This window comes from Mobula hypostoma, chromosome 6 (assembly GCF_963921235.1).
Source record: "Mobula hypostoma chromosome 6, sMobHyp1.1, whole genome shotgun sequence".
Taxonomy (NCBI): Eukaryota; Metazoa; Chordata; class Chondrichthyes; order Myliobatiformes; family Myliobatidae; genus Mobula; species Mobula hypostoma.
This window is the reverse complement of record NC_086102.1, coordinates 69,047,054-69,073,047: the sequence shown is the minus strand read 5'-3', so window position 1 is coordinate 69,073,047 and position 25,994 is coordinate 69,047,054. Positions and strand designations below refer to the sequence as shown.

The 25,994-nt window shown below is 40.7% G+C and overlaps 1 protein-coding gene across 1 annotated transcript; it reads left to right on the top strand.

Annotated features, from left to right (window-relative positions):
* The first annotated feature begins 96 nt into the window (after positions 1-96).
* On the top strand, positions 97-23,441 carry LOC134348083 (superoxide dismutase [Cu-Zn]-like). Its single transcript, XM_063050926.1, has 5 exons — positions 97-3,457; positions 17,019-17,112; positions 21,212-21,269; positions 22,122-22,239; positions 22,809-23,441. The coding sequence occupies exons 1-5, from the start codon at positions 3,287-3,289 to the stop codon at positions 22,950-22,952; spliced, it is 585 nt and encodes a 194-aa protein (XP_062906996.1). The 5' UTR covers positions 97-3,286; the 3' UTR covers positions 22,953-23,441.
* Positions 23,442-25,994: the final 2,553 nt, after the last annotated feature.

Here is a 25,994-nt window from a genome sequence, read left to right as displayed (position 1 = left end):
CTTTCTCATTACACTATGAAGTTGAAAGGCAAACAAAAAACTAATCTTTAACGCTTTCAATTTGGATGCTTAAATTATTTAACACTTCTGTATTTTGACTAACTTTTCCATCCAGCTATCGATGACTGACCTTTGGACTGCAGAGGAATGTGTACAGTGATCTCAGATGACTAGTTCCAGTCTATTATTTCGACACATCAGCACATGTACAGGTTGTTTTCCTAAGCAATCTGTACATTTAGGTTGTTTAGGAAAGAAGGAGCCATTTGTCTCCATTGCCTGTCATAAACATTACCACTCTCCACAACCTTTGCTTGAGTTTGAACTGGAGAACTATTGTTGACTGAGCTAAAGATCTACTCACCGATTAAAATTATGTCATTGAAGTTTGTATCTGCTTATGTTCCTTCCCTGGCTAAATGCTGAAACCATCTTTACCCATTACTCAAAATGAAATGGACCAAGAGTACTTTTATTTCAAATTCTTGTGAAGGTCAAGTTTCTAAATGGCTTACTCCTTCTCCAATTCTGTATTTTGCCAAATCAGGCTCTTCAAAGACATCATGGTGTTTAGTTCTTGAATCTTGAAGGTTTAGAATGTGAATGGTGGCAGGAAAATAAAATATTTAGGTACAGCAATAGCACATCTACACATGGTTTGGATAATCCTATTTATTCAGTCAGGGTTTCTCTGTCCCCTAATGCAATAGTGTAATATAAATATTTCATTCATGTGGTGGTGTGGGAGAGTTTTTAAAGTGGGGGGGGGAGCTGTTGCACAGGGGCATTTCTTTACTCTTTACCTTGGAAGTCCAGGTCCAGTTCTATGAACAAGCGTCATAACTGAGGTCTTGGTTGCATTGGGTGTCCATGACCTTTTCTGGGCCTTGTCCTCCCTTTTGCTCTCCCCAGAACATTGCAGAGCTGCTTTCCTGGCTGTTGGATCTCACTGTAGATCTCATCCACCCAGTCCACTGGAGCTGGCTTTGCGTGCAAGGACAGGCACGCCTGTATCTCCAGGGAATGAGGCCGCCGACTACCCTCATGTAGTTTAACCCATCTGTTGGAAGTGGTGTACTGGCATGTGGCTGCTGTCACATGCAAACAGCTACTTGGAACCACAGCTGAGAGCCATACATGCAATGGGGACCGAAGGTGAGTGAGCTGCCCGGGAATGGACATGACAAGCCCCTTCACCAGAAGTGCTACCCCTCCCTGGACACCCCACTCATATGACAACTAATTAAACACCTAGTACAAACGCAGACCTTGAAAGTGATTAACTGTCTTTGTTTTGGGTCAAAGAATTCGTCATAAGAACTGGAAAAGTGAGTGTTTTAGGAAGGAATAGGTGGAGCAAAGAGGGAAATATTTACTCCCAGTATTTGATACAAAGTGAGAAAGGGGTCAGAGTCTGAACAAAAGTCAAGTACTAGTAATGGAAGCCTAGGCTGATTGGCAGTATGCTGCGAGGAGGATCAACCTACTTTTAGTTTCTTTAATATAGATGAGCCCTTGTCATTAGCACTGATAATCAGGATTAAACATTATACAGTGCCACAACTTGCTAGCCCTAATCCATACATAACATCTTTTGGAATTTGGGAGGAAACCACATCATCTGGTTTCGGAAACATGCTGCCACTGTGAGAACATACAAGCTCCTTACAGACAGTGGTGGAATTTAATCCTGATCTTGCAGTCACTGTTGCTGTGAAGTATTATGCTAACTGTCATGCAACCATACAGCCCCGACTACAATCAATACAGTACACACGACTGGAAAAAGTGCCAGTCAATCAGAAGGAATCTTGGGTTTCTCTCCATCAGTTCTTCCCCTTTGTTTACAAGTTTAATTATCTTTCAACCACATATGAATATTGCCAAATGAAACTGTTCCACTGGGATACTGACAGCACACAACATTGCACATATAGTGAATTTAAAACGCAAACACAAGGAAATCTGCAGATTTGTCCTGATGAAGGGTCTCAGCCCCAAATGTTGACTGTACCTCTTCCTGGAGATGCTGCCTGGCCTGCTGCGTTCACCGGCAACTTTTATATGTGTTGATTGCACATATAGTTATGATTTCAGGAAAAAAAAGTCACAAAGAAAAATAATATAGTCTAAGTCCCTGAGTGGCATGACTGTTGTATTCTGGTCCAGCCTGTTCTTCCACCGAGTGAGCAATGGAGGATAGTGTCTTTTTCTACCTGAGTTTCATCACCCAAGTTACAGAGAAAGGTTGAACAAGTTGGGTCTTTATTCTTTGGAATGTAGAAGGTTGAGAGGGGACTTGATAGGGGTATTTAAAATTATGAGGGGGATAGATAGAATTGATGTGGATAGGCTTTTTCCATTGAGAGTGGGGGATGATTCAAACAAGAGGACATGAGTTGAGAGTTAAAGAGCAAAAGTTTAGGGGTAACATGAGGGGGAACTTCTTTACTTAGAGAGTAGTAGCTGTGTGGAATGAGCTTCCAGCAGAAGTAGTTGAGGCATGTTCGATGTTTAAAGTTAAGTTGGACAATTATATGGACAGGAAAGGAATGGAGGGTTAAGGGCTGAGTGCAGGTCGGTGGGACTAGGTGAGAGAGTTCGGCACGGACTAGAAGGGCCGAGATGGCCTTTTTCCGTGCTGTAATTGTTATACGGTTATCATATCAGTCTTTACAGGTGCTGTAAGTAGCAATGCACTCGCACTTCTCCCAGTTAAGTATATTAAATTGGCATTCACGATTTGCCTCCGCTTTATAAAATCAAATGCAGAGGGGGTGATCATAGTGTAGAATACTCTAGAGTAGTTTTGTGGACAGATGCTACATTATTTGATCTCGACGTTTCCATTTAAAACTGGCATTACTCGGCGTTTTTACAAGTGACTGTAAGGTCAATTTTAATTCTTAACTCAGGATTTGATCAATATCAAATGTGGCTAGTTCAAAACTGACAGTATAAAAAAAGACATCCAATTTCTTAAGAATAAAACACATTTCAACGCTCCGATACCTTCGAAAAACGCAGGCGCCGCAAAGTGTATCCAGTAAGAAACGGGCTAAGTCCGAAAATCGGGGGGGAAAAAGTTCTTCCTTCCGATGAAGGGTCTCGGCCCGAAACGTCGACTATGGATACTGTCTGGCCTGCTGCGTTCACCAGCATTTTGTGTGTGTGTTGTTGCTCCTTTCTGGAGTGTTGTATTGAAAATAAATATCGGCCGTGAACGGAATTCTAAAAATTGAGTCAAATGTGAGTGAGTGGTAACTTCAATCCGTAGAATCTCGTTATGGGAACGCGTGTTTTTACGGAAATTGATACATTGCCGCGTTGCGCTGCGGCTTTTTGCGCAAGTGCGGACGTGCCTACGTTTGGGTGGAGTTCAGACAGCATGGTGAAGGCTATTTGTATATTGACCGGTTTCTTTCGTGCATTTGGCGTCGTTCGTTTCGAATTAAACGTGAGTTTTCAAATCGAGGTCACGCTTTTTTGAAGGTAACATCTGGGTAAACTATGGGAGAAAATCTCCGCTGGATTCCGTGCTGAAGAACCTGTTGTCTGCTGAATCTTGGTTGTGATGGTGTTAATTCCCGCCCTGCACAGAAAGAACCAATTTCCCCGCGGTTTCACGTGGAAACCCATGTATAGAAGGTTTTATACGCCACCTTTGATTTTTTTCCAGCTTTTATCTCCCTTACCGATCCCAGTAAACCGGCTGTACCCATTCTCAGGTTATCTTCAAATTATAATCGTCGGCTCACTTCCAAATAGTTGAATGGTTGACACCCGAAAGAAGTCCAGTGTTGCCTCCTTTTACAAGTGTAATCATTTGCTGATGGCGTGGTCGTGAAGGTGGCGACAGGCTTCAAATTTCAATTCGTGTACAAACAAAAGCCGAACTACAAACAATGCCATTAATTCGATGTTTACCAGTTTTCCGTCTCATTTATAAACCCATGTCCACGGAATCAGGTGAATTGGTGAAAATTTTAACGTATGATCTGATTTGACGATGGCCAGAGCCTGCTCAAGTCTAAAGTATTTTTGCTTCTTTTGTATCTGATTGATCGTGACTAACAGTTTGTTTGTAAGCCTAGCAGCATCTTTTGAAAGATGAGGGTCAAAACTCTTTTCACAGATGCTGTTTTCTTAACGTTTTATTTTTCTTTCAAAAATTTAAATAACTACAGATTTTTATTTACACCAAAAGTTTGCGGATGAAACCGGCGTTGATCGCTGTTTACCGATGAACTGTAGAAATCGTGTTTGAATTCGGCAAGTTGGGTCTTAAGCGTTTCTGCAGCACTGATCGATATCAGCGCACAAGGATCGGAGGGAGTTCATAGAAGCCCTGTAACCCCCCACCCCCGCGACCGTAAGGAGCCACTCAACCTGGGTAGAACAGTACAGCACAGTAACACGCCCTTTGGGACACAGTGTCGTGCCGATCTAATTAAGTTAGTAATCAAATATCTAACTCGTCCCTTTTGTCTACACCATGTCCATATATTTCAGTTTCCTACACATATATTAACTTTATTGTATTTGCCTCCACCACCACCCCCGCTAATAGATTCCAGGCGCCTAGAACTTATTTTGCATGTCTCCTTTGAACTTAATCCCTCTCATCTTAAAAAAAACATGCTTTCTGGTATAAGACATTTCAACCCTAGGGAAAAAAAAGATACTGGCTGTCTATGCTTCTCACAATGTTACAGACCTATCTTATCTCCCCTCTGCTTTTACTGCTCCAGAGAAAACAACAAAAGTTTGTCCAACCTGGTAAAGCACATGTTCTCTAATATAGGCAGAATCCTTGTAAGCCTCTTTTTCACCCTCTCCAAAGTCTCCATCTTTCCTATAATGGGGCAACCAAAACTCAGTGTAAAACTTTAACTAGAATTTTATAAAGTTGCAACATTACCTTCTAATTCTTCAGCTTAATTCTTTGACTAATCTAGGCATGTATGACATAGAAAACCTGCAGCACAATACAGGCCCTTCGGCCCACAAAGCTGTACCGAATATGTACATATACATATGTATGTATATGAACGCATCTCCCCCATTTCACGTACATCTGCTCTCACTCCATCCTCCCACCACCCCACTAGGAATAGGGTTCCCCTGGTCCTCACCTACCACCCCATCAGCCTCCGGGTCCAACATATTATTCTCCGTAACTTCCGCCACCTCCAACGGGATCCCACCACTAAGCACATCTTTCCCTCCCCCCCTCTCTCTGCATTCCGCAGGGATCGCTCCCTACACAACTCCCTTGTCCATTCGTCCCCCCCATCCCTCCCCACTGATCTCCCTCCTGGCACTTATCCGTGTAAGCGGAACAAGTGCTACACATGCCCTTACACTTCCTCCCTTACCACCATTCAGGGCCCCAAACAGTCCTTCCAGGTGAGGCATCACTTCACCTGTGAGTCGACTGGGGTGATATACTGCGTCCGGTGCTCCCGATGTGGCCTTTTATATATTGGTGAGACCCGACGCAGACTGGGAGACCGCTTTGCTGAACATCTACGCTCTGTCCGCCAGAGAAAGCAGGATCTCCCAGTGGCCACACATTTTAATTCCACATCCCATTCCCATTCTGACATGTCTATCCACGGCCTCCTGTACTGTAAAGATGAAGCCACACTCAGGTTGGAGGAACAACACCTTATATTCCGTCTGGGTAGCCTCCAACCTGATGGCATGAACATTGACTTCTCTAACTTCCGCTAGGCCCCACCTCCCCCTCGTACCCCATCTGTTACTCATTTTTATGCACACATTCTTTCTCTCACTCTCCTTTTTCTCCCTCTGTCCCTCTGAATATACCTCTTGCCCATCCTCTGGGTCACCCCCCCCGTCTTTCTTCCCGGACCTCCTGTCCCATGATCCTCTCGTATCCCCTTTTGCCTATCACCTGTCCAGCTCTCGGCTCTATCCCTCCCCCTCCTGTCTTCTCCTATCATTTTGCATCTCCCCCTCCCCCTCCAGCTTTCATATCCCTTACTCACTCTTCCTTCAGTTAGTCCTGACGAAGGGTCTCGGCCTGAAACGTCGACTGCACCTCTTCCTATAGATGCTGCTTGGCCTGCTGCGTTCACCAGCAACTTTGATGTGTGTTGCTTGAATTTCCAGCATCTGCAGAATTCCTGTTGTTTACCGAATATGTCCCTACCTTAGAACTACCTAGGCTTTACCAATAGCCCTCATTTTTCTAAGCTCCATGTAGCCATCCAGGAGTCTCTTAAAAGACCCTATTGTTTCTGCTGCTGCTGGCAACCCATTCCATGCACTCACCACTCTCTGCGTTAAAAAAAAACTTACCCCTGACATCTCCTCTGTACCTACTTCCAAGCACCTTAAAACTGTGCCCTCTTGTACTAGCCATTTCAGCCCTGTGGAAAAGCCTCTTGACATCCACATAATCAATGCCTCTCATCTTGTACACCTCTATCAGGTTACCTCTCATCCTCCATCACTCCAAGGACAAAAGACCAAATTCACACAACCTTTTCTCATAAGGCATGCTCCCCAATCCAGGCAACATCCTTGTAAATCTCCTCTGCACCCTTACTATGGTTTCCACGTCCTTACTGTAGTGAGGTGACCAGAACTGAGCACAATATTCCAAATAGGGTCTGACCAGGGTCCTATACAGCTGCAACATTACCTCTCGGCTCTTAAACTCAATCCCACGATTGATGAAGGCCAATGCACTGTATGCCTTGTTAACCACAGACGTTTCCCTTCTTTACCAACCTATCCCCCTGTATAGCCACTTTCAGGGAGCCATGCATTTGGACCTCAAGATTCCTCTGCACATCTGCACCGTTAAGGGTCTTGCCATTAACTGCACTGCTCCTTGTATTTGATCTCGCAAAGTGCAGCACTTCACATTTCGTTAGGTTAAACTCCCATCTGCTGTTTTTCACCCATATCTGAAGCTTAACTATATCCTTTGCGAGTCTTCTATGCAGCAGTCCCCAACCACCGGGCCGCAAAGCATGTGCTACTGGCCCGTGAGGAAACAATATGAGTCAGCTGCACCTTTCTTCATTCCCTGTCATGCACTGTTGAACTTGAACATAGGGTTGCCAACTGTCCCATATTTGCCAGGACATCTCATATAGTGGGCTAAATTGGTGTGTCCCGTACTTCCCCTGCTAAGGTAGAACGTTCCTATAACCTTTCGTGCCGAAATGGCGTAAAGCGAAGAAGTAATTACCAGTAATTTATATGGGAAAATTTTTTGAGCTTTCCCAGACCCAAAAGATAACCTACCAATTCATACCAAATAACACATAAAACTGAAAATAAATAACAGTAACATATAGTGAAAGCAGGAATGATATGATAAATACACAGCCTATATAAAGTAGAAATAATGTATGTACAGTATAGTCGGGAAGATGAAGGCAAAACCGATTTGTGGGGGGGGGGGGGCGGGTGGAATCAGTACGTACGCTCATGCGCACACAGGTGCCCGCGCAAGGCTTCATGGTCATGGTAGTCTTTCCTGGGGTAAAGTGTCCTGGGATTTGATTGCTAGTTTTGTCCCTTATTTGGGAGTGAGAAAGTTGGCAACCCTAACTGTAAAAGACATGTTGAGGTGAGTTTAACCCTACCTCAACATCTCCCCGCCCCCCCCCCCCCCCACCGGTCGGCTGCTCTGCAAGAATATTGTCAATATTAAACCGGTCCGCAGTGCAAAAAAGGTTGGGAACACCTGTTCTATGCTATCCCCAACACCACCAATTTTTACATCTGCAAACTTGCTGTCCATCCATCTATATTTTTAATCATTTATACATATATCATGAACAGCAGAGAACACACTACAGAGCCCTATGAAACACCAATAGTCACAGACCTCCAGCCAGAATAAGTCCATTGACCACTACCCTCTATCTTCTATGGGTAAGCCAATTCTGAATGGAAATGGTTAATTCACTGTGGATCCCATGCATCTTCATCTTCTAGCTGAGCCTCCCATGAGGGATCTTGTCAAATGCCATAATAAAATCCATGCAGCATCATCCACAGCTTTACTTTCATCAATCAGCATTGTCACTTCAAAACAATTACGTTGGGAAGACATGGCTTGCCTGCACAAAGCCAAATGCTCATAAATCCTACTCCTAAGAATCCTTCCCACTAAACTTCCCTACCACTAATGTGAAACTGATCAGTCTGTTGTTTCCAGAATTATACTTTTTTTCCTTTCTTGAATAATGGAACAACATTAGCTACTTACCAGTATTTCAGGACCTTGCTTATGGCTAGAGAGGACGCAAAGTATTGGTCAGGGCCTTGGCAGTCTCATTTCTTGCCTCTATCAATAACCTGGGGTACAACCCGTCAGGCCCTGGAGCCTTATCTGCCTTAATCCTGTGACTTCATTCTCTCAGAATTCTGTATTTAATTATAAAAGTTCAGTTTATAATTGCTAAAACTAAGCTGAGCCCATGCAAATTCTTACAGTTTGGTCAATGTATATAAAGGAAAAATGGCACAAATTAGGACAGATCCTGAGAGAGATTAAAAAAAAACATGCAATAAGAGACAAGCTACAAAAAAAAACTAACGAGGGATATCACAAGCAAAACCACAGTTGTATTAGGAGAAGTGGCTTCTAAAGTAACAGATCTTGATGTTCAACAGCAATTTAATGGCATTCTGGTTACAATAAAACTGTTAATCCAGCAAAAGTTCAAAGGTTAATTTTAATATCAAAGTATGCATACAGTAAATAACCTGAAGTTTGTACTCTTCACAGACATCCACGAAACATGAAACCCCCATTGAATGAATGATAAACATTGTAGTCCTCAAGGGCCCTGTTTAATTTTAGCTTCATAAATCTGACATCCAAGTTTCCCTTACCTCACTATCGTTGTTGTTCTGTTTTTTGCTGAATACATCAGTCCTTTACTCTGCAGTTAATCTTAAACACCCTCCACATGTTAGACATGGACTTGCCCACGAAACATTCCTCCCAATTATCTCTCCTATTCCCTGCCTAGTACCATTGTAATTTTCCCTGCTCCACTTTAAAACTCAACTGGAAGGTCTTTACTCATTCTTATCTATAACAATCTTTAAACGTATAGAACTGTGATCACTATTCACCCACTGTAAGGTTAGTCATCTGGCCAGATTCATTACCCAACTCCAAGTCCAGTATGGTCTTTCCTCTTTATAGACTATCTGCATATTCATTTAAGAAATGCTTCTGGATGCATCTAACAAATTCTGTGTCTACGCTTCTTGGACAGTAGCTTAGATAGGGAACTTGAAGTCATCCATCAAAACATCCCTCTTGTTTTTGCACCTTTTCTTAATCTTCCTGAATATTCCTCAATGTCCCAGTGGCTCTTGGGAGATGGGAGTTCTGTAGCATCACTGTATTCCTATATAGACTCGGTGGATGTGCCTTCCATTATGTCCCTTTCCAAATGCAGCTGTAATATTGTCCCTGATTAATAGTGCAACTCCCCTTAGCCGATACCCTCCATCTCTTTACCTCCTCTTTCTTTTCCAAAACCTTGAAACCATGGAACATCAAGCATCCATTTCTGTTCTTCACTCAACCAAGTCTCTGTTAAGGCTACTACATCACTTTTCCATCACCCTAGCATTAAAATACACACCTCCAACCTGTCCACCTCTTTGTTTCTACTAACAACACACATCAAAGTTGCTGGTGAACGCAGCAGGCCAGGCAGCATCTATAGGAAGAGGCGCAGTCGACGTTTCAGGCCGAGACCCTTCGTCAGGAGGGCTGACGAAGGGTCTCGGCCTGAAACGTCGACTGCGCCTCTTCCTATAGATGCTGCCTGGCCTGCTGCGTTCACCAGCAACTTTGATGTGTGTTGCTTGAATTTCCAGCATCTGCAGAATTCCTGTTGTTTTTGTTTCTACTAGTTTACTCCTGCCTGTTCATTCTGGTCATGATATCTACATTCCTCTCAATCCCTCTGAATTCTGACTTAGTGCTCTTGTTCCCATTCCCTGGCCAAACTAATTTAAACATTCATAAGTAGCACTAATGAACCTCCTGACCCGGATACTGGTTCCCCTCCAGTTAAGGTGCAACCTGTCCCTCGTGTGCAGATCATCCCTGTCCCAGAAGAGATTCCAGTGATCCAAAAACCTAAAACGCTGCTCCTGCACCAGTTCCTCAGTGCCTCATATATCTGTTTTATATTCCTGTTCCTTCCCTGACCAGCACGCAACAGGGTGACTAACAGGAGCAACAATCTACTGGAGGAACTCAGTGTCCTTTTTACATCAATAAATCCTTGGAATTATTTCTAGTTTGTGTCCAGTAAGACATAGAATGGCATGTAACCATTTTCACCCCAAAAGAGATTTTAAAATTATCAACAATCCTTATATGACATTCATACATAAAGTGCCAGCACAGTATCGTGGACCGAAAGGCCTGTACTGTTCTAACTACTACAGCATTAATCTAATGTTCCCTCCTGCATAACCATTTTTCTTTCATCCATGTGCCTATCTAAGAGAGTCTTAAATGTCCCCTAATGTATCTGTCTCTACCACCACCTCTGGCAGCACATTCCATGCACTTGCTGTTCTCTGTAAAATATCTACCTATATCTAAATCCCCCTATACTTTCCTCCAATCACCTTAATATTATGACCTCTCGCATTAACCATTTCTGCTGCAGGGGATAAACTAATAGCTGTCCATTCTATCACTGCCTTTTATCATTTTATGCTCCTCTATCAAGTCACCTCTCATCTTCCTTTGCTCCAAAGAGAAAAGCCCTAACTCACTCAAGCATTCTTCCTAAGACATGCTCGCTAATCTAGGCAGCATCCTGGGTAGTCTCCTCTGCACCCTCTCTAAAGCTTCCACATCCTTCCTATAATGAGGTAAAAGGCTGAACACAGTACTCTTTAGTGTGATCTAACCAGAGTTTTGTAGAGCTGCAACATTACCTCACAGTTCTTGAGCTCAGTCCCCTGACTAATGAAGGCCAACACACCATACACCTCCTTAACCACCCTATCAACCTGTCTGGCAATTTTGAGGGATGGATTCTGTTCCCATGTTACCCATTCTGCTTTTTTAAAGGCCTGTATAGCAGTCACCCTGCCACCCTAATTGCATTTTCTTGGGCGGTAGGGTGATTACCTCCTTAAATTTGCCAAACAACACAACCAGACATGAAGGTGGACTGCAGAGTTCTGATGATGCTCAGGCTCCTCCAGCAGAAGACACTTCCTATGTCTCTGGTGGCCTAGGATGGTATAGGATGTGCCAGCTCTCAGGTGCCCTGCCATGTCAGAATGGAGCTCCCAGGACTGGACACTATCTATTTCACCAGACTCAGGAGGAAAGCAATCAGCATAACCAGAGACACCACACACCCCGGCCACTCCCTGTTTGACCCGCTGCCGTCCAGCAAAAGGTTCAGGACACTAAAAGCCAGAACACATAGACTGAGGAACAGCTTCTATCCCAGAGCTGTGGCCTCCATCACACCACTCCCACAGAACAATGACTGAACCTGTGAGCACACACAAGCACAAGGACTCAAATACTTGCTCTAATGGCACTTTGTGCATTACTGTGATATTCTGGTGTGCTGCAACTTATTTTCTGTTACTTATCTATTTAATACTATTTTTCTGTTACTGTCTTGTTTTTATCGACCACTTTATTTAATTGCCTGAGAGGAAGCCAAACAGAGCTTCATTGTACCCATGTATAATGACAATAAAGATCATTCAATAATCAATAAATAATTCGATTCAATTCAATTCAATAATGCTACTTCCTGCTTGCAGAAGACGAGTTACAGTAAAAAGTAATTGTTCAGCAATCATGCTACTTTGGCATCTGGCTCACTCATTAGTCCAGAATGTGAGCTGACAGTCCAGAGTGCAGTTGGGTGTCGGCCAGTGCTGGTGATCCTGAGTGCAGCTGGGTCCAACTTTTCATCTCTTAGCTGAGAATGCAGCCAAAACCAGGGTGTGATGTGCTTTTATTTCCCACTCTTTTTTTAAACTCGCCAAATTTTCACTGGAGAACTTAGATTACTGAGTAACATACAAAAAATACAAGTGTAGAGTCCCACAAATATTGAATTATGAGTTTTACTGCACTATAATTTAATCTTTTTGAATAAAAAACTGCATATTGCCTTTGCCTCATTGAAGGACCCTACCAAACTGCAGGCTCCATACATAGTGCACTCGATGGGCACTGCAGGCCGTGTTGAGACTTCACTTAACACTGAAAAATGAATAGTTAAAAATTATATTTTCTGATTTGCTGTCCATGAGAAATCATTACTGTCATTGATTGCTCAGTTGATTTGATGATACCAAGTAATTGATATAAAACATTTCTTGGTATTAGAAAAGCAAAAATCTTCACTCCATTGCCTGCTAGATCCTTATAATGAGCTTTCTTCAATGTCAGCGGCAACTGGCATTGCTTCTATAAGAAATAGGAACAAGTGAACAATTCAGCTCTTGTGCCTGCTTCTGTTATTCAATGAAATTGTGACTAATCCAAATTTCCTCATCAATGTTGCTGCCCCCCTCGCCTATAAGCATTGACTCCCTTGCTGATTTAAATGTCAATCTTCATTCAATATATTTGTGAATTCCTGCACAACTTCTGTGTCAAGAAATTCCAAAGACTCAATCCTTTAGGATAAGAAGTTCTGCTGCATCTCAGTCATAGAGAACAACAACACAGAAACAGGCTCTTCGGCCTAATTAGTGTGTGCTGAACTATTCCGCCCAGTCCCATTTACTGGATTATAGCCTTCCATACCCCTCTCAGCCATGCACTTATCCAGACTTCCAGACTTCTTCAATGTTGAAATTGAACCCGCATTCGCCACTTCCACTGGTAGTTTTTTTCACACAGTTAGCATCTTCTGAGTGAAGAAGTTCCACCTCATGTTCCCCAAAACATTTCATCTTTCACCCTTAACCCTTGACCTCTAGTTCTAGTCTCATCCAACCTTAGTGGAAAAGTCTGCTTGTATTTACCCTATCTATACCCCTCATAATTTTGTATACCTCTATCAAATCTCCCTTCATTCTCTTATGCTCCACGGAATGAAGTCCTAACCTATTCAACCTTTCCCTAAAACTCAGGTCCTAAAGACCTGGCAACATCCTTGGAAATTTTCTCTGTACTCTTTTCAATTTTATTGATACCTTTCCTGTAGGTAGCTGACCAGAACTGCACACGTATGTGGATTTCAGTAAGGCATTTGATAAGGTTCCCCATGCAAGGCTCATTCAGAATGTAATGAGGCATGTGATCCAAGGAGACGTTGCTTTGTGGATCCAGAATTGGCTTGCCTACAGAAGGCAAATGGTGGTTGTAGATGGTTCGTATTCTGCGTGGAGGACAGTGACTAGTGGTGTTCTGCAGGGATCTGTTCTGGGACCCCTCCTCTTTGTGATTTTTATAAATGACCTGGATGAGGAAGTGGAGGGATGGGTTGGTAAGTTTGCTGATGATACAAAAGTTGGGGGTGTTGTGGATAGTCTGGATGGTTGTCAGAAGTTACAGCATAACATCAAGAGGATGCAGAACTGGGTTGAGAAGTGGTAGATGGGGTTCAACCCAGATAAGTGTGAAGTGGTTCATTTCAGTAGGTCAAATTTGAAGACAGAATATAATATTAATGGTAAAATTCTTGGTAGTGTGGAGGATCAGTGAGATCTTGGGGTCCATGTCCATAGGACATTCAAAGCTCCTGCACAGGTTGACAGGGTTGTTAAGAAGGTAGATGATGTGTTGACCTTCATCAACTATGGGATTGAGTTCAAGAGTCGTGAGGTAATGTTACAGTTACATAAGACCTTAGTTAGACCCCACTTGGAGAACTGTGTTCAATTCTGGTCACCTCACTACAGGAAGTATGTGGATACTATGGAGAGTACAGAGGAGATTTACAAGGATGTTGCCTGGATTGGAGAGCATGTCTTATGAGAATAGGTTGAGTGAACAGTCTTTTCTCCTTGGATTGTTGGAAGATGATAGTTAACCTGATAGAAGTGTATAAGATGATGAGAGGCATTGATCATTTGGATAGCCAGAGGCTTTTTCCCAGGGCTGAAATAGCTAACACAATGGGGCATTATTTATAAGGTGCTTGGAAGTAGGTACAAGGGGGATGTCAGAGAAGTTTCTCACAGATAGTGGTGGGTGCATGTAATGCAATGCCAGCGATGGTGGTAGAGACGGATACAATAGGGTCTTCTAAGAGACTCTTAGATAGGTATATAGAGCTTAGAAAAATAGAGGGCTATGCGGTAGGGAAATTCTTAGCAGTTTCTAGGGTAGGTTACATGGTTGGCACAACATTGTGGGCTGAAGGGCCTGTAATGTACTCTAGATTTCTATGTCTACTCCAGATTATGCCTCACTATTGATTTATACAACTTCAACATAACATCCCAACGCCTGTAGTCAATACTTTGATTTATGAAGGCCAATGTGCCAAAAGCTCTCTTTGCAATCCTATCTACCTGTGATGTCACTTTCAAAGAATTATGGATCTGTATTCCCAGGCCCCTCTGTTGTACCGCACTTCTCAGTGCCCAATCATTCACTAAGTCTTATCCTGGTTTGACCTCCCAAAGTTCAACGCCTGATACTTGTCTGCATTAAATTCCATCTGCCATTTTTCCAGCTGGTCCAGATCCAACTGCAAGCTTTGATAGCCTTCCTCACTGTCCACTATGCCCATAATCTTGGTGTCATCTGCAAATTTGCTGACCAGTTTACCATATTATCATCCAGTTGGTTGACATAGATGACAAACAACAGACCCAGCACAAATTACAGTCAGAGAGACAACCATCTACTACCACTCTTTGGCTTCTCCTGAGAAGCCAATGTTACTCCAATTTACTACCTCATTCTGAATGACAAGCGACTGCACCTTCTTGACCAAGCTCCCATGCAGGACTTTATCAAAGGCATTGCTAAAGTCCATATAGGCAACATCCACCTCCTTTCCTTCATTAACTTTCCTGGTAACCTCCTTGTAAAACTATAAGATTGATTAGACATGATTTACCATGCACAAAATTATGTTGACTACCCCCAATCAGTCCCTGTATATCCAAATACTTATTTATCCGGTCCCTCAGATAACTTCCAATAACTTACCTACTAGTGATAAATGGGATCCCCCTTGGTCTTGAACTCTCCTTTGAAGGGAAACATCTTGTTAATTTTTATCCTATTTCAAAGAGATTGCTTCTCATTTTTCAATGGGTACACACTCAGTCTGTTCAACTTTTCCATATAGCTTAATCCCTCCATACCCAGGATCTCCTAGTGAATTTTTCTGTGATAAGATTCTCCAATTACAAGTTTCCTTGAATGAGAAGATCAAAATTCTTCACAGTATTCCATCTGCCTTTCTAATGCCTTGTGCAGTTGCAGTAACTGTTGCAGTAACACACTGTTTCTGTGTTCCACCTTAATATAAAAGCCAGCATTCTGTTAGCACCTTTGATTACCTGCTGTGCTCATCTGCTAGCTTTCCACATTGAATGCATAATCCCTTTGTGCCACAGCCTTCTACAGCCTTTCTCCATTATAATTCTTAACAAGCGAATGACTTCACAGTTTCCCACATCATATTTCATTTGTCAATTTTTTCTCGATCACTAAACCTCTCTGAATGTTTTCCCATTTTTTGTGAGGTCACAAAAAATTCAAACACCAAAAATTTGAGATAATGCTTAACAATCTCAAAATAAAGTCTAGTAAATCATGTATTTTAAGGACAAGGACTTCAGATGCATTCTTCTCTCCATTCAAGTAATACTGCTGAATAAGGGCTTTCTCAATAGATTTAAAACCCATATTACAAATTCAGAAATGTATCACACACAAACTGCTGGAGGAACTCAGCATCTATAGAAAAGAGGCCAGGCAGCATCTCTAGGAAGAGGTACAGTCTTAAAGATGAAGCCACACTCAGGTTGGAGGAACAACACCTTATATTCCGTCTGGGTAGCCTCCAACCTGATGGCATGAGCATTGGCTTCTCTAACTTCCGCTAATGCCCCACCTCCCCCTCGTACCCCATCCGTTATTTATATACACACATTCTTTCTCTCACTCTCCTTTTTCTCCCTCTGTCCCTCTGACTGTACCCCTTGCCCATCCTCTGGGTCCCCCCCTTTTCCTTCTCCCTGGGCCTCCTGTCCCATGATCCTCTCATATCCCTTTTGCCAATCACCTGTCCAGCTCTTGGCTCCATCCCTCCCCCTCCTGTCTTCTCCTATCATTTTGGATCTCCCCCTCCCCCTCCCACTTTCAAATCTCTTACTAGCTCTTCCTTCAGTTAGTCCTGACGAAGGGTCTCGGCCTGAAACGTCGACTGTACCTCTTCAACGGCAACTTTGATGTGTGTTGCTTGAATGTCCAGCATCTGCAGAATTCCTCGTGCTTGCATCTATAGAAAAGAGTACACTTGACGTTTCGGGTCAGCATTTTGTGTGTGTTGCTTGGATTTTCAGCATCTGCACACTTTTGTTTTCAAATACGTTTTTTTTTGCTTGTGACACCTTTATTTGAAAATTTTACTGACTGCACCTTTGCAGTTATCCTCAAATCTCTTCAAACAGATTTTATTTGTTCTCATTTAATTTATATTGCATTTATTTTGAGTGAACTTTGTATATCTTGGCTGAGTCTTTTGGCACTGCAATAATTTATGCTCAAATGTTAATCCATTTTCACACTGGCATGAAAACACTTTACTGATGTCAATTGCTAAATCATAATGTTTTCCCCATATGATTATATGTACATTTTGAATTAATTCGATGTAAAATGACGAACAGATATTATACAGTTCCAAGGGCACCTTCTCAGCATTTTGAAGTATGTGGACCAGCCATCTAAAGCATTTGGTACATTGTCAAGTCATAAAAACTGCTTTCATTAAACCAGCTACCAATACCAACATGTGATGTTCTTTTTTTTGTAGGAAGGTGGATATTTGACCATAAAGGGGGAATTTTCTGGACTGCCCCCAGGAAGGCATGAACTCCATGTTCACAGTTTTGGTGACATAACAAATGGTATAACATACATATTTCCAGTGCTTGAGCATTACAGAAAAAAAATCAAAAGTTAATTATGTAGGTCCTAGCTGATTAACTTAACTCCCATACCCCATAGGTCTCGGAGTCGAGTTAATCAGATAGAATCCAGAATCCCTAACTAATGACCTGAAGGATGAAATAAATGAATAAATAGATGTAACAGATTGGAATTTAAATTCAAGTAGTTAGTTAACACTGGAATTAAAAAAAACTAATACCCACAATGCGGATTGTGATTTTTTTTCCCCCCAAATGTTTTTCTACGTTCAGGGAAAAAAAGTATTTCTCTTTTGAATACATGTCTGAAGGTTCTCAGTCAATCAGGTTGTTGTATATCAAGCAGTAGTAAATCAAGACAACTGGATTTGCTGTGTTGTCTATTTCGCCACTTATCCAAGAGGCTTCTTCAATTCTGATCCATGGTGGGCTTTTCAGGCTTATAAGCTCGATGAATTTTTTCAAAAGGTATAGCAATCACAAGAGAGTTATTAAGAGTCATAGAGGTAATGAGAGGGTCATTAGTCTTTGCATAAATGGAGGTGTGAACTGTTGTGGGGTAGAGATGTTAGGATTGCATTATAAGTAGCTGATAGGTGATGTTTACCCCATCCCCTCTGCTCAGGGATGAGGTTTCCAGTGTGACAACGATGGCTTCTTCAACCCCTCTTTCAAACCACCTGGCCTCCCTGTCCAAAATGTGAACATTGTTATCACCAAAGGACTGTCCTTTAGGTATCGATATACAGTCGAGTGTTGACCTGAGGCGTTAACTCTCCTGTGTCGGGCCACCCATTTGTGAAGTGGTGTTTTGTCTCACTGAGATACAGACCTGTGCAGTTTTCATTGCATTGGGTAGCATATACAATATTGCTGTGCTTATGTTTGGGTCTAGGATCCTTGGAGTGGATGAGTTTTTGTCTGAGTGTGTTTATAGGTTTGAAAAACCAGGGATTTGGTGTTTGTTAAAAATCCTTCTGAGTTTCTCTGAAACTCCAGCGACATGAATGTAGAAACCCATCTGATTCACCACTGTAACGGCCCAAACATCCTTGCTCCCACTTCCCTAAGTAGACTGATGGTAATATAGTTGACTCTTTGTTATCCTTGGAAATTGAATCTAGTATTAGATTTTGGACCAAAATGGGCTTGGAGTGACTAATAATGTTCAGAGTTAGGGGACTCGGAATGGAAATGGAGAAAAATTATCTGTGAAAGTTAGTCCATTTGACAGCAGTAACTTTGAGGGTGAAGGATAGCCTGAAAGCTGATTTGGCATATTTCGGCAAAAGGCTGCTTCAAGAGAGTTGCCAACCTCTTATGTCAGAATAAGAGACACTTAAAATTAGCTTGAAAAGATGAGTCCAGTCATACGGTCCTTTTTGAGATCAATGGCATTGGAAAGAGTGGACAGATCTATAAACTGCCAGGTACTAAAGTTTAACGAAATGTAACAAACAGAAGTAGGATGATGTCATATGACCCTTGGAACCTGTTCTGCTATAGAGTAAACATGGCTAATCCTGTGACTTCATTCTCTCAGACTTACGTATTTAATTATAAAAGTTCAATCTATAATTGCTAAAACAACCTGAGCCCGTGCAAATTCTTAGAGTTTGGTCAATGTATATAAAGAAAAAATGGCACAAATTAGGACAGATCCTGAGAGAGATTTAAAAAAAACATGCAATAAGGCACAAGCTACAAAAAAAATTAAACTAACAAGGGATATCACAATCAATATCACAGTTGTATTAGGAGAAGTGGCTTCTAAAGTAACAGATCTTGATGTTCAACAGCAATTTAATGGCATTCTGGTTACAATAAAACTGTTAATCCAGCAAAAGTTCAAAGGTTAGTTTTAATATCAGAGTATGTATACAATAAATAACCTGAAATTCGTACTCTTCACAGACATCCACAAAACAAGAAACCCCATTGAATGAATAATAAAAACATTGAAGCCCTTCCTTCTCTTTGTACAAGCAGCAGCTAAAGTATCGACCCCCTCCCACTCCCCACCAGCAGAATCCTTGATCCAGACCATCAAAACTGCAGTCCACAAACCAGCACGTTGGTATTTCAGACAGACTCTCTCTCTCTTCAGCGAGGGAGAGAGAGGTCACTCCTGCAACAACGAGAACAGAGATCAGCAATTCACTGTTCCGATGTTACAATCTTCCGTGTCGCTTCTTCAAGCCCCCCTACCACCAACCCTTCTCGAGAACCGATTAGGCTCTCACTCTCCGTTGAAAAAGAGAGGGATTGCTCGAGTACAGGGGCCTTCCTCCAACAGCAGCTGGCCACTAGCAAACATGCTGCCTGTTGTCTTGCTGTTCCAGTCGCTATGTTTCAGTTGGCAAAATCATTGGGGAAATAGGTCATCCACAGGACTGCTCCCTGACTTCCGAACTCCCAGCCCCAAGGGCGTGTGTTTTCCAGGCCGTTCCTGGAGATAGCGAAGTGCTAGGCTGCACAGTCAGTCCTTAAACCCACTACTTAATGATAAAGATAATTTGAACTGTAGACTCCAATAGAACCACAACCACCTTGTAAAGTAAAGAAAGACATAAGAGAAGAGAAATACGCTGTTTCGTGGACGAACTAGAAGAAGTCGCCTGGATCTGCAGAGCCTGCTGGTGCCATCTTTCCTCACTCCTCCCTCCTCCCACCTTTGGGTCACAACTTTTCTACCCTACTGGCTGATTTTTTTCCCCCAGACTTTTGAATATTCAAATTAATGCTTCATATGTTACCCATTGTATCATTTCTTAGTGCATGCATTACTAAATGACAATAAAAGAGGACTACGTGTCTTCATAATCATGATACATGTTCAGTTAGCCTGCAGTTTAAGGAAGTGCCAGAAATGGGTCTTTGATGAATTAAAGGAAGCATGTGAATGAGGATCCTGACTCTGAGGGAGCATGAAATTAGCACTGGTGAACTAGCCGCTAAACCATCAATATTTTCAAACAATCAGACAGTGGAATGTCTAATTTTATTGCACCGTACCCTATTATTTTCCTCATTCTAAAGGTCACAAAGAAAACTTCTAGCTGTGAATTTGGGAACCTGGATCAAATGAAGTTCCATATCATCACATGCTGCTAAAAATTGATGGAGATACCTTTAAGATAAACTCAGTCTTCAGAAATTCTATTCATTGACTTAAGAACCTTGAAAGTTGTTTTTTAAATATTGTTCCATCATGCTGCAGAAGCAGTATCACCAGCAGCATTATGTGAGCCTTTTTAAATGTAAATAAAAATAAGAAAAGGCAGATAAATAGAATGATTATTTTGTGCTAGTGTGGACCTTTTAAAGAAAAGATAAACCCCTCAGAGCTGAGGACAGAGACTCTACTGTTAATGTACATAAGCAGAATAATTGTAATAAAAATGATGATACTAGAAGTGATAGGTTACAGGACTGAATAATTTATATTCTTGGTTTTCAAATGAATTGAGAATGCAAATGGAGTGATGAATCGTAGGGTAGGAATGGTTGAGTGACTGACTTGGGGTGGGGTAGGTGGTACCAATCATCATCTAGAAGCGGGAATCATCCAAATGAAATCACAAGAATGCTTCGAGCTCTGTCATCCATATCTGTGCACTTATTGTCTAAAATAAGACCGGCATTTGCTATTTGATGACAAAGACGGGAAAGATTTAGACAGTAGTGTACACCTGAAGAAAAGAGTGCTACCACCAGCAAACCTATTTGAGTGTCTCACAATCTCTTTCATCACATGCAAATTGGCTTCTCGTGTCAATGTCACTTGAACTCTTGCATTTTTGAGGAGCTGGCTGAAGAATGTGTGGGGGTATATTGAGAAACATTTTATAAAAGTGGTACTAGGGCATGTACCAGCTTTGTTTTGATTCTGAAAATCCTGGTATCATCTGTCCAATAATTTTGTGGTCACTGTATGATAAAGATGATGATGCTTAAGCTCATATGAGGTGAATGGCTGTAAAGTTTATTGATCAATACTTGCTGTTCTTATATTCTCCTCTAAATAAACTAGTTTTCTAGATTTACGGAAGCACATGTAGTAAATTATTTGTTTCAGATTGGCTAAGTGCAGGACCTCCTTACAATCCAACCAACAAAATGCAACAAGGGAAGAGGTGAGTTCTCTTTGAGAGGCAGTGCTGAAAATAAAGCTAAAATACTATTTCTTTAAGTGAGTATTGATTTTGCATATTTAATAGAGGTGTTCAGCCTCATGGTACTGATTTGTAAGATATGGTAGCTGTTTTTCTTCTCCAATGTTCCATGGGAGTATTTTGTCTTAGTTTCATAAAAAGGTAGAATATAATGTAGGCCTAGCATGCCTGGTTTCAGCATCCTGGGCCTCCATTTTGTTTGCATTAATTTTGTTTCAGAGGTGCAGGGTGAGAGGCTATAGCCTCTCTTTAAAGTACATGGGAGAGGAGTTCCCTGACTGCCACAAGTGCAAGTTATCAGAAGCCAAAGTGGGGGAAAAATAGTTAAGCTTTATATCTTTACTCCTTGAAAGAAAGGCACCAATTTAAGGAAGGCTTAGGAGGTGTTTCTTTCAGCTGCAGCATGTGCTACTTCTTTGATAAGAATTCTGGAGAATGATATTCAGTAAAGAACAGAAGACGTATGGTATGTCTTTTTTTCAGGAACTTTGATCAATATTGGTCTCTTAGACCTGTAGTTTCATTGTATACAATCAATAATTAATGGTCATACTTTTAAAGTCATTGCTAGAAGTACAAAAGTTTGTATTTTGCATGGTGGCTTATCTTAGTCATGAAATAGTGATGCAAACAGAGCTTGCTGTAACAAACATAGATACATTTGTGGAATATAAATTTAAATGTGCGAAAATTGTGAAATACTACACTACCTCAGTAAATCTGAAGCTCTATTAATACAGTAGGTTAACTATTTTTCTTTTTCCTATATAATTACATGATTCTTTAAAGGAAAATATTTTAAACTCGCTGTAGATGTGCAGATATCCTGGGTGTTATAAATGCGAACGAAGATGGTTTAGCCAGGCTGGATGTGGAGGTATCACATTTCCATCTGACAGGAATTCATTCTATTATTGGACGCACTTTAGTGGTAGGTACTAGGCTGAGTAGGCACATAGCTAAGATGCAAAACAAAGAATTGCAGATTTTGAGAACCAATTGACTATTGATGACTGAAATTTAGTATTTGGCTATCTATTAATACATAGTAATTGGTGCATTTTTTTCACTCACTGGATCATGTGTAATTTTTCCAATGGACAATATTCATCCAAATCCTGAGATAGTCAGTTTAAACACAATGACTCTTCGAGTGAAAACATTATTGGCACAGTTCCATTTACTTGCATGATTCATTTCCAAAACACTATTCTTCTATTAAAAAATGCCTTGAATGTGCTTCTGGTTTATTGTATTAATAATTTATCTAAAACCTTAAATTCCAAAGGAGCGCCCATGCTTTTACTATAACAACAAATTTGAAAGCATGTGTCCGGAGGATTGCCTGGGAAAACACAACTACCACGTACAACAATAGATATTAGCCCCTTCTGTATATTATTCAATGGGAAGAAAATGCCAGATATTAAGTTACTGGAATTTGGATAGATACTTTAATATCTGATTTCACTACTGAAAGTATGGTCATTTTTTTAAAAGCTCCATCAGAATGAAGATGACCCAGGCAAAGCTGATAAGGAAGAGAACATTGCAGCAGGAAATAATGGATCTGGTATAGCCTGGGGAGTGATTGGAATTTGTCAGAGCAATATTTCAAAGGAAGTCTCAGAAGAAAACAATTAAACAATAAAGCTATCTGCATTGTGGGCTAAGAACTCTATTTTGTACATTGGTAAATGTTCTTTGTTTATGGATGAGATGAAAACAAAGTCCATACTAAAGAAGGTTCACACATTTGTCTTTCAGTCTTTATTGCAGATCAATTTTTGAATCTGACCATAAACATGCAGCTGTCCTTTAGAATTTTTATGAAAACTGATTGTTAACAGCCTAATCTATTTTCTTGCAGACCTCTGTATTGTAAACTTTGCTACAAAATAGAATTTTAAATATTGAGTCTATAAATAAATTTAATCACCTTCATCTTATGGTAAAAGTACTTCACAATATGTTTTACTCATACGTTACTGTCAGGTAACAATTGTTAAAATACAACATTCATTTTCTTGTGTTATCCTGTGTCAAAATATATTTGCTTGGTTCCACTGATTAATGATTAAAATAAACATTCTGCTACATTTCATAAGTTATTTTAGCTTTTACTCTGGAATATTTTACCACATTAAATGTATGTTATTAAATATGTTAAAGGACTTATTCTGATTTCTTAAGTAACACATTGATTTACTGAGATACTTGGTTCAGGATCATTATTGTCAGTAACGTTCATTACCCCTATCCCTATTCAGTTTGACTTTCTTCACTAAGCTGAAATATTGAGCCACAAGCAGCATTGGATCAACACAGTCACTTATAGTACTGGTCCTTACAAATTGAAAGGACTAGTCCCTGAACTTCCTTCCATCAGGTTTCAATGTTGATGTACAGCATAGTGCCAAGAGTATCAACTACATCCTTAACTATTGCATGCATTATGACCTCCTTATATAAAGAACATCAGATATTTAGGAGGAATAGCATTGTGTTACGTCCCTAAAGTCACAACAGTAGCTTTCCCTTTTAAGCGTGTCAGAAAATTATTTCTTGAGTGGACTTATTCTCAAACCAGCGGATATAAATTTAGGATTCATTTTGTTCCAATGTAGGTCTCATTAAATTAATAAGAAACCAATTGTTATGATTCAAGAAATAACACGATTTAAAAAGTAACATTGATATCCAACATCAAGAATAGTCAAGCATTTAGAAATTAATAGTTTCTCCCTTTTGGTTAAATACTTTTTTGTGCCCCCCCCATATCAGGTGTTCTTTATATATGGAGGTGGCATAAGATAGTTCATGATGTTGTTGATACTCATGGCATCATCAAAAATATCAACACTGAAACGTAACGGAAGGAAGGCGAGTCAAGCATATAAATGAGGAAATCTTGCCCCTAAGGATCTTCAATTTCCCATCCAATGTTGTAAGGCTCACTGGCTGAAAATTTCTTTATTTTTCTCTGTTGCCCTTCTTAAACAAATTAACAAGGTTGGCAATTCTTTTATCCTCTGGAACTTCACCTGTGGCTAAAGAGGATATAAAGAACTCAGAGTACTAGCATCTCCTCCCTTGCTTAGCTCAGTAACCAGGGATAGATCCTATCAGGTGCTGGAGATTTATCTATTTTAATGTTTTTTTTAAAATAACCAACACATATTCTTAGGTTGTGTTGGTTGTTAACATAAATGACACATTTCGCCGTATGTTTTGATGTACATGTGATAAATAAATCAGAAATGAATCTGACCACCTTAATATCAGTGCAACCCTTCTTAATCTCACCATCAACCATGACCTCTTGAATACTGATGCAAACTACTCATTAAGGACCTCACCACTTCCTCTGCCTCTGTCCATGAGTGAACCTAACCTTTCCCAAGGTACTTTCTTGTTCCCAATATACATGCCTTCATTTGTACATTAATCCTACTCACCAAGGACATTTTATGTCCCCATTTAATCCTCCTAATTTCTTGTTCAAGTTTTGCTCGTTCCTTTGTATATTCTGTCGCCTTGTCTAACTTCATCTTCCTAAACCTTGCTGTTCTTGTCTTACATCCTCACAGGAATAGTGTGGCCTCCACCCCAATTAACTAACCTTTAAAACACCCACCTGTCAGATGAACACTACCTTACTATTTTTTGCTCTCATTTTGCACTAGTTCTTTAATTTAATTTCTATATATGTATTATTGTAATTTGTAGTATTTTATTATGTATTGCAATGTACTACTGCTGTAAAACAACAAATTTCACAACCTAAGCCAGTGATATTAAATCCAATTCTATGATGTGGAGATACAGCTACTCCCAAACTACTTTCTCCAATTCCTGTCTAATACCTTTATGACCTGCAGTGTTCCCTCTGTTCCACTAGCTCCCACTGACTACTGGAAGATCTGTAGTGTAACACTATCATGGAACTGCACCTTCCTTATTCCTGAATTCTATCCACTTGTCCTTACTAGATGAGCCCTTTGAGATGTCATGGCTGCACTGAGAGAAGATATGGTAGACATTGCCCCATATCAGTATTGCAACCTCCCCCTTCTCTTTTGCATCTTTCTTTATAATATCTGAATATCTATACCCTGGAACATTGAGCTGCTAATCCTCCCCTTCTCTCAACCAAGATCTATAATGGCTGCAATATTGTAGTTATTGCAATATGATAATCCAGGCTCTTAGGTCAGCTGCCTTACCTTCCATTCTGGTTGAATTAAAATAAATAAAACTAAGACATTATTGCTACTATTTTCATTACCCTGACCCTGCCTGTTTTTCCTATTAGACTTAATTGATTTAATCTCTACCTTGCTGAGTTGTCATAAATGAGGCTGTCAAGTATTAATCCTCAGACTCAAGCCTTTTTTCCCTCTGTGACTTATTGTTGAATTTCAAATTTACATAAAGTATACAAATCAACTGTTTTAAATGAAACACGAGGTCTGTAAGTAAAATCCCATTTTACTCAAAACTTTGAGTAAGGTTGAAAATTGTGCACATAGCCAAAGTTGCTCATTCTTCCAATATAAAGTGCAACTCCAGAGATTCTCAGAGCACAAAAAAACACAATGGTCTGCTTTTTTTAAATCACATTTATCTATGCAATGTCTGATGGAATAATGAAAATTCTTACATCATTAAGCTAATTTGGTTGAT

What these genes read in the sequence shown, in the direction of transcription:
- LOC134348083 (XM_063050926.1), top strand. Translation starts at nt 3,287, where the DNA reads ATGGGAACGCGTGTTTTTACGGAAATTGATACATTGCCGCGTTGCGCT. An exon ending in TCGTTCGTTTCGAATTAAAC is followed by an intron (nt 3,458 to 17,018) that starts GTGAGTTTTCAA and finishes TTTTTTTTGTAG; the next exon opens with GAAGGTGGATATTTGACCAT. An exon ending in TTATTGGACGCACTTTAGTG is followed by an intron (nt 22,240 to 22,808) that starts GTAGGTACTAGG and finishes TTTTTTTAAAAG; the next exon opens with CTCCATCAGAATGAAGATGA.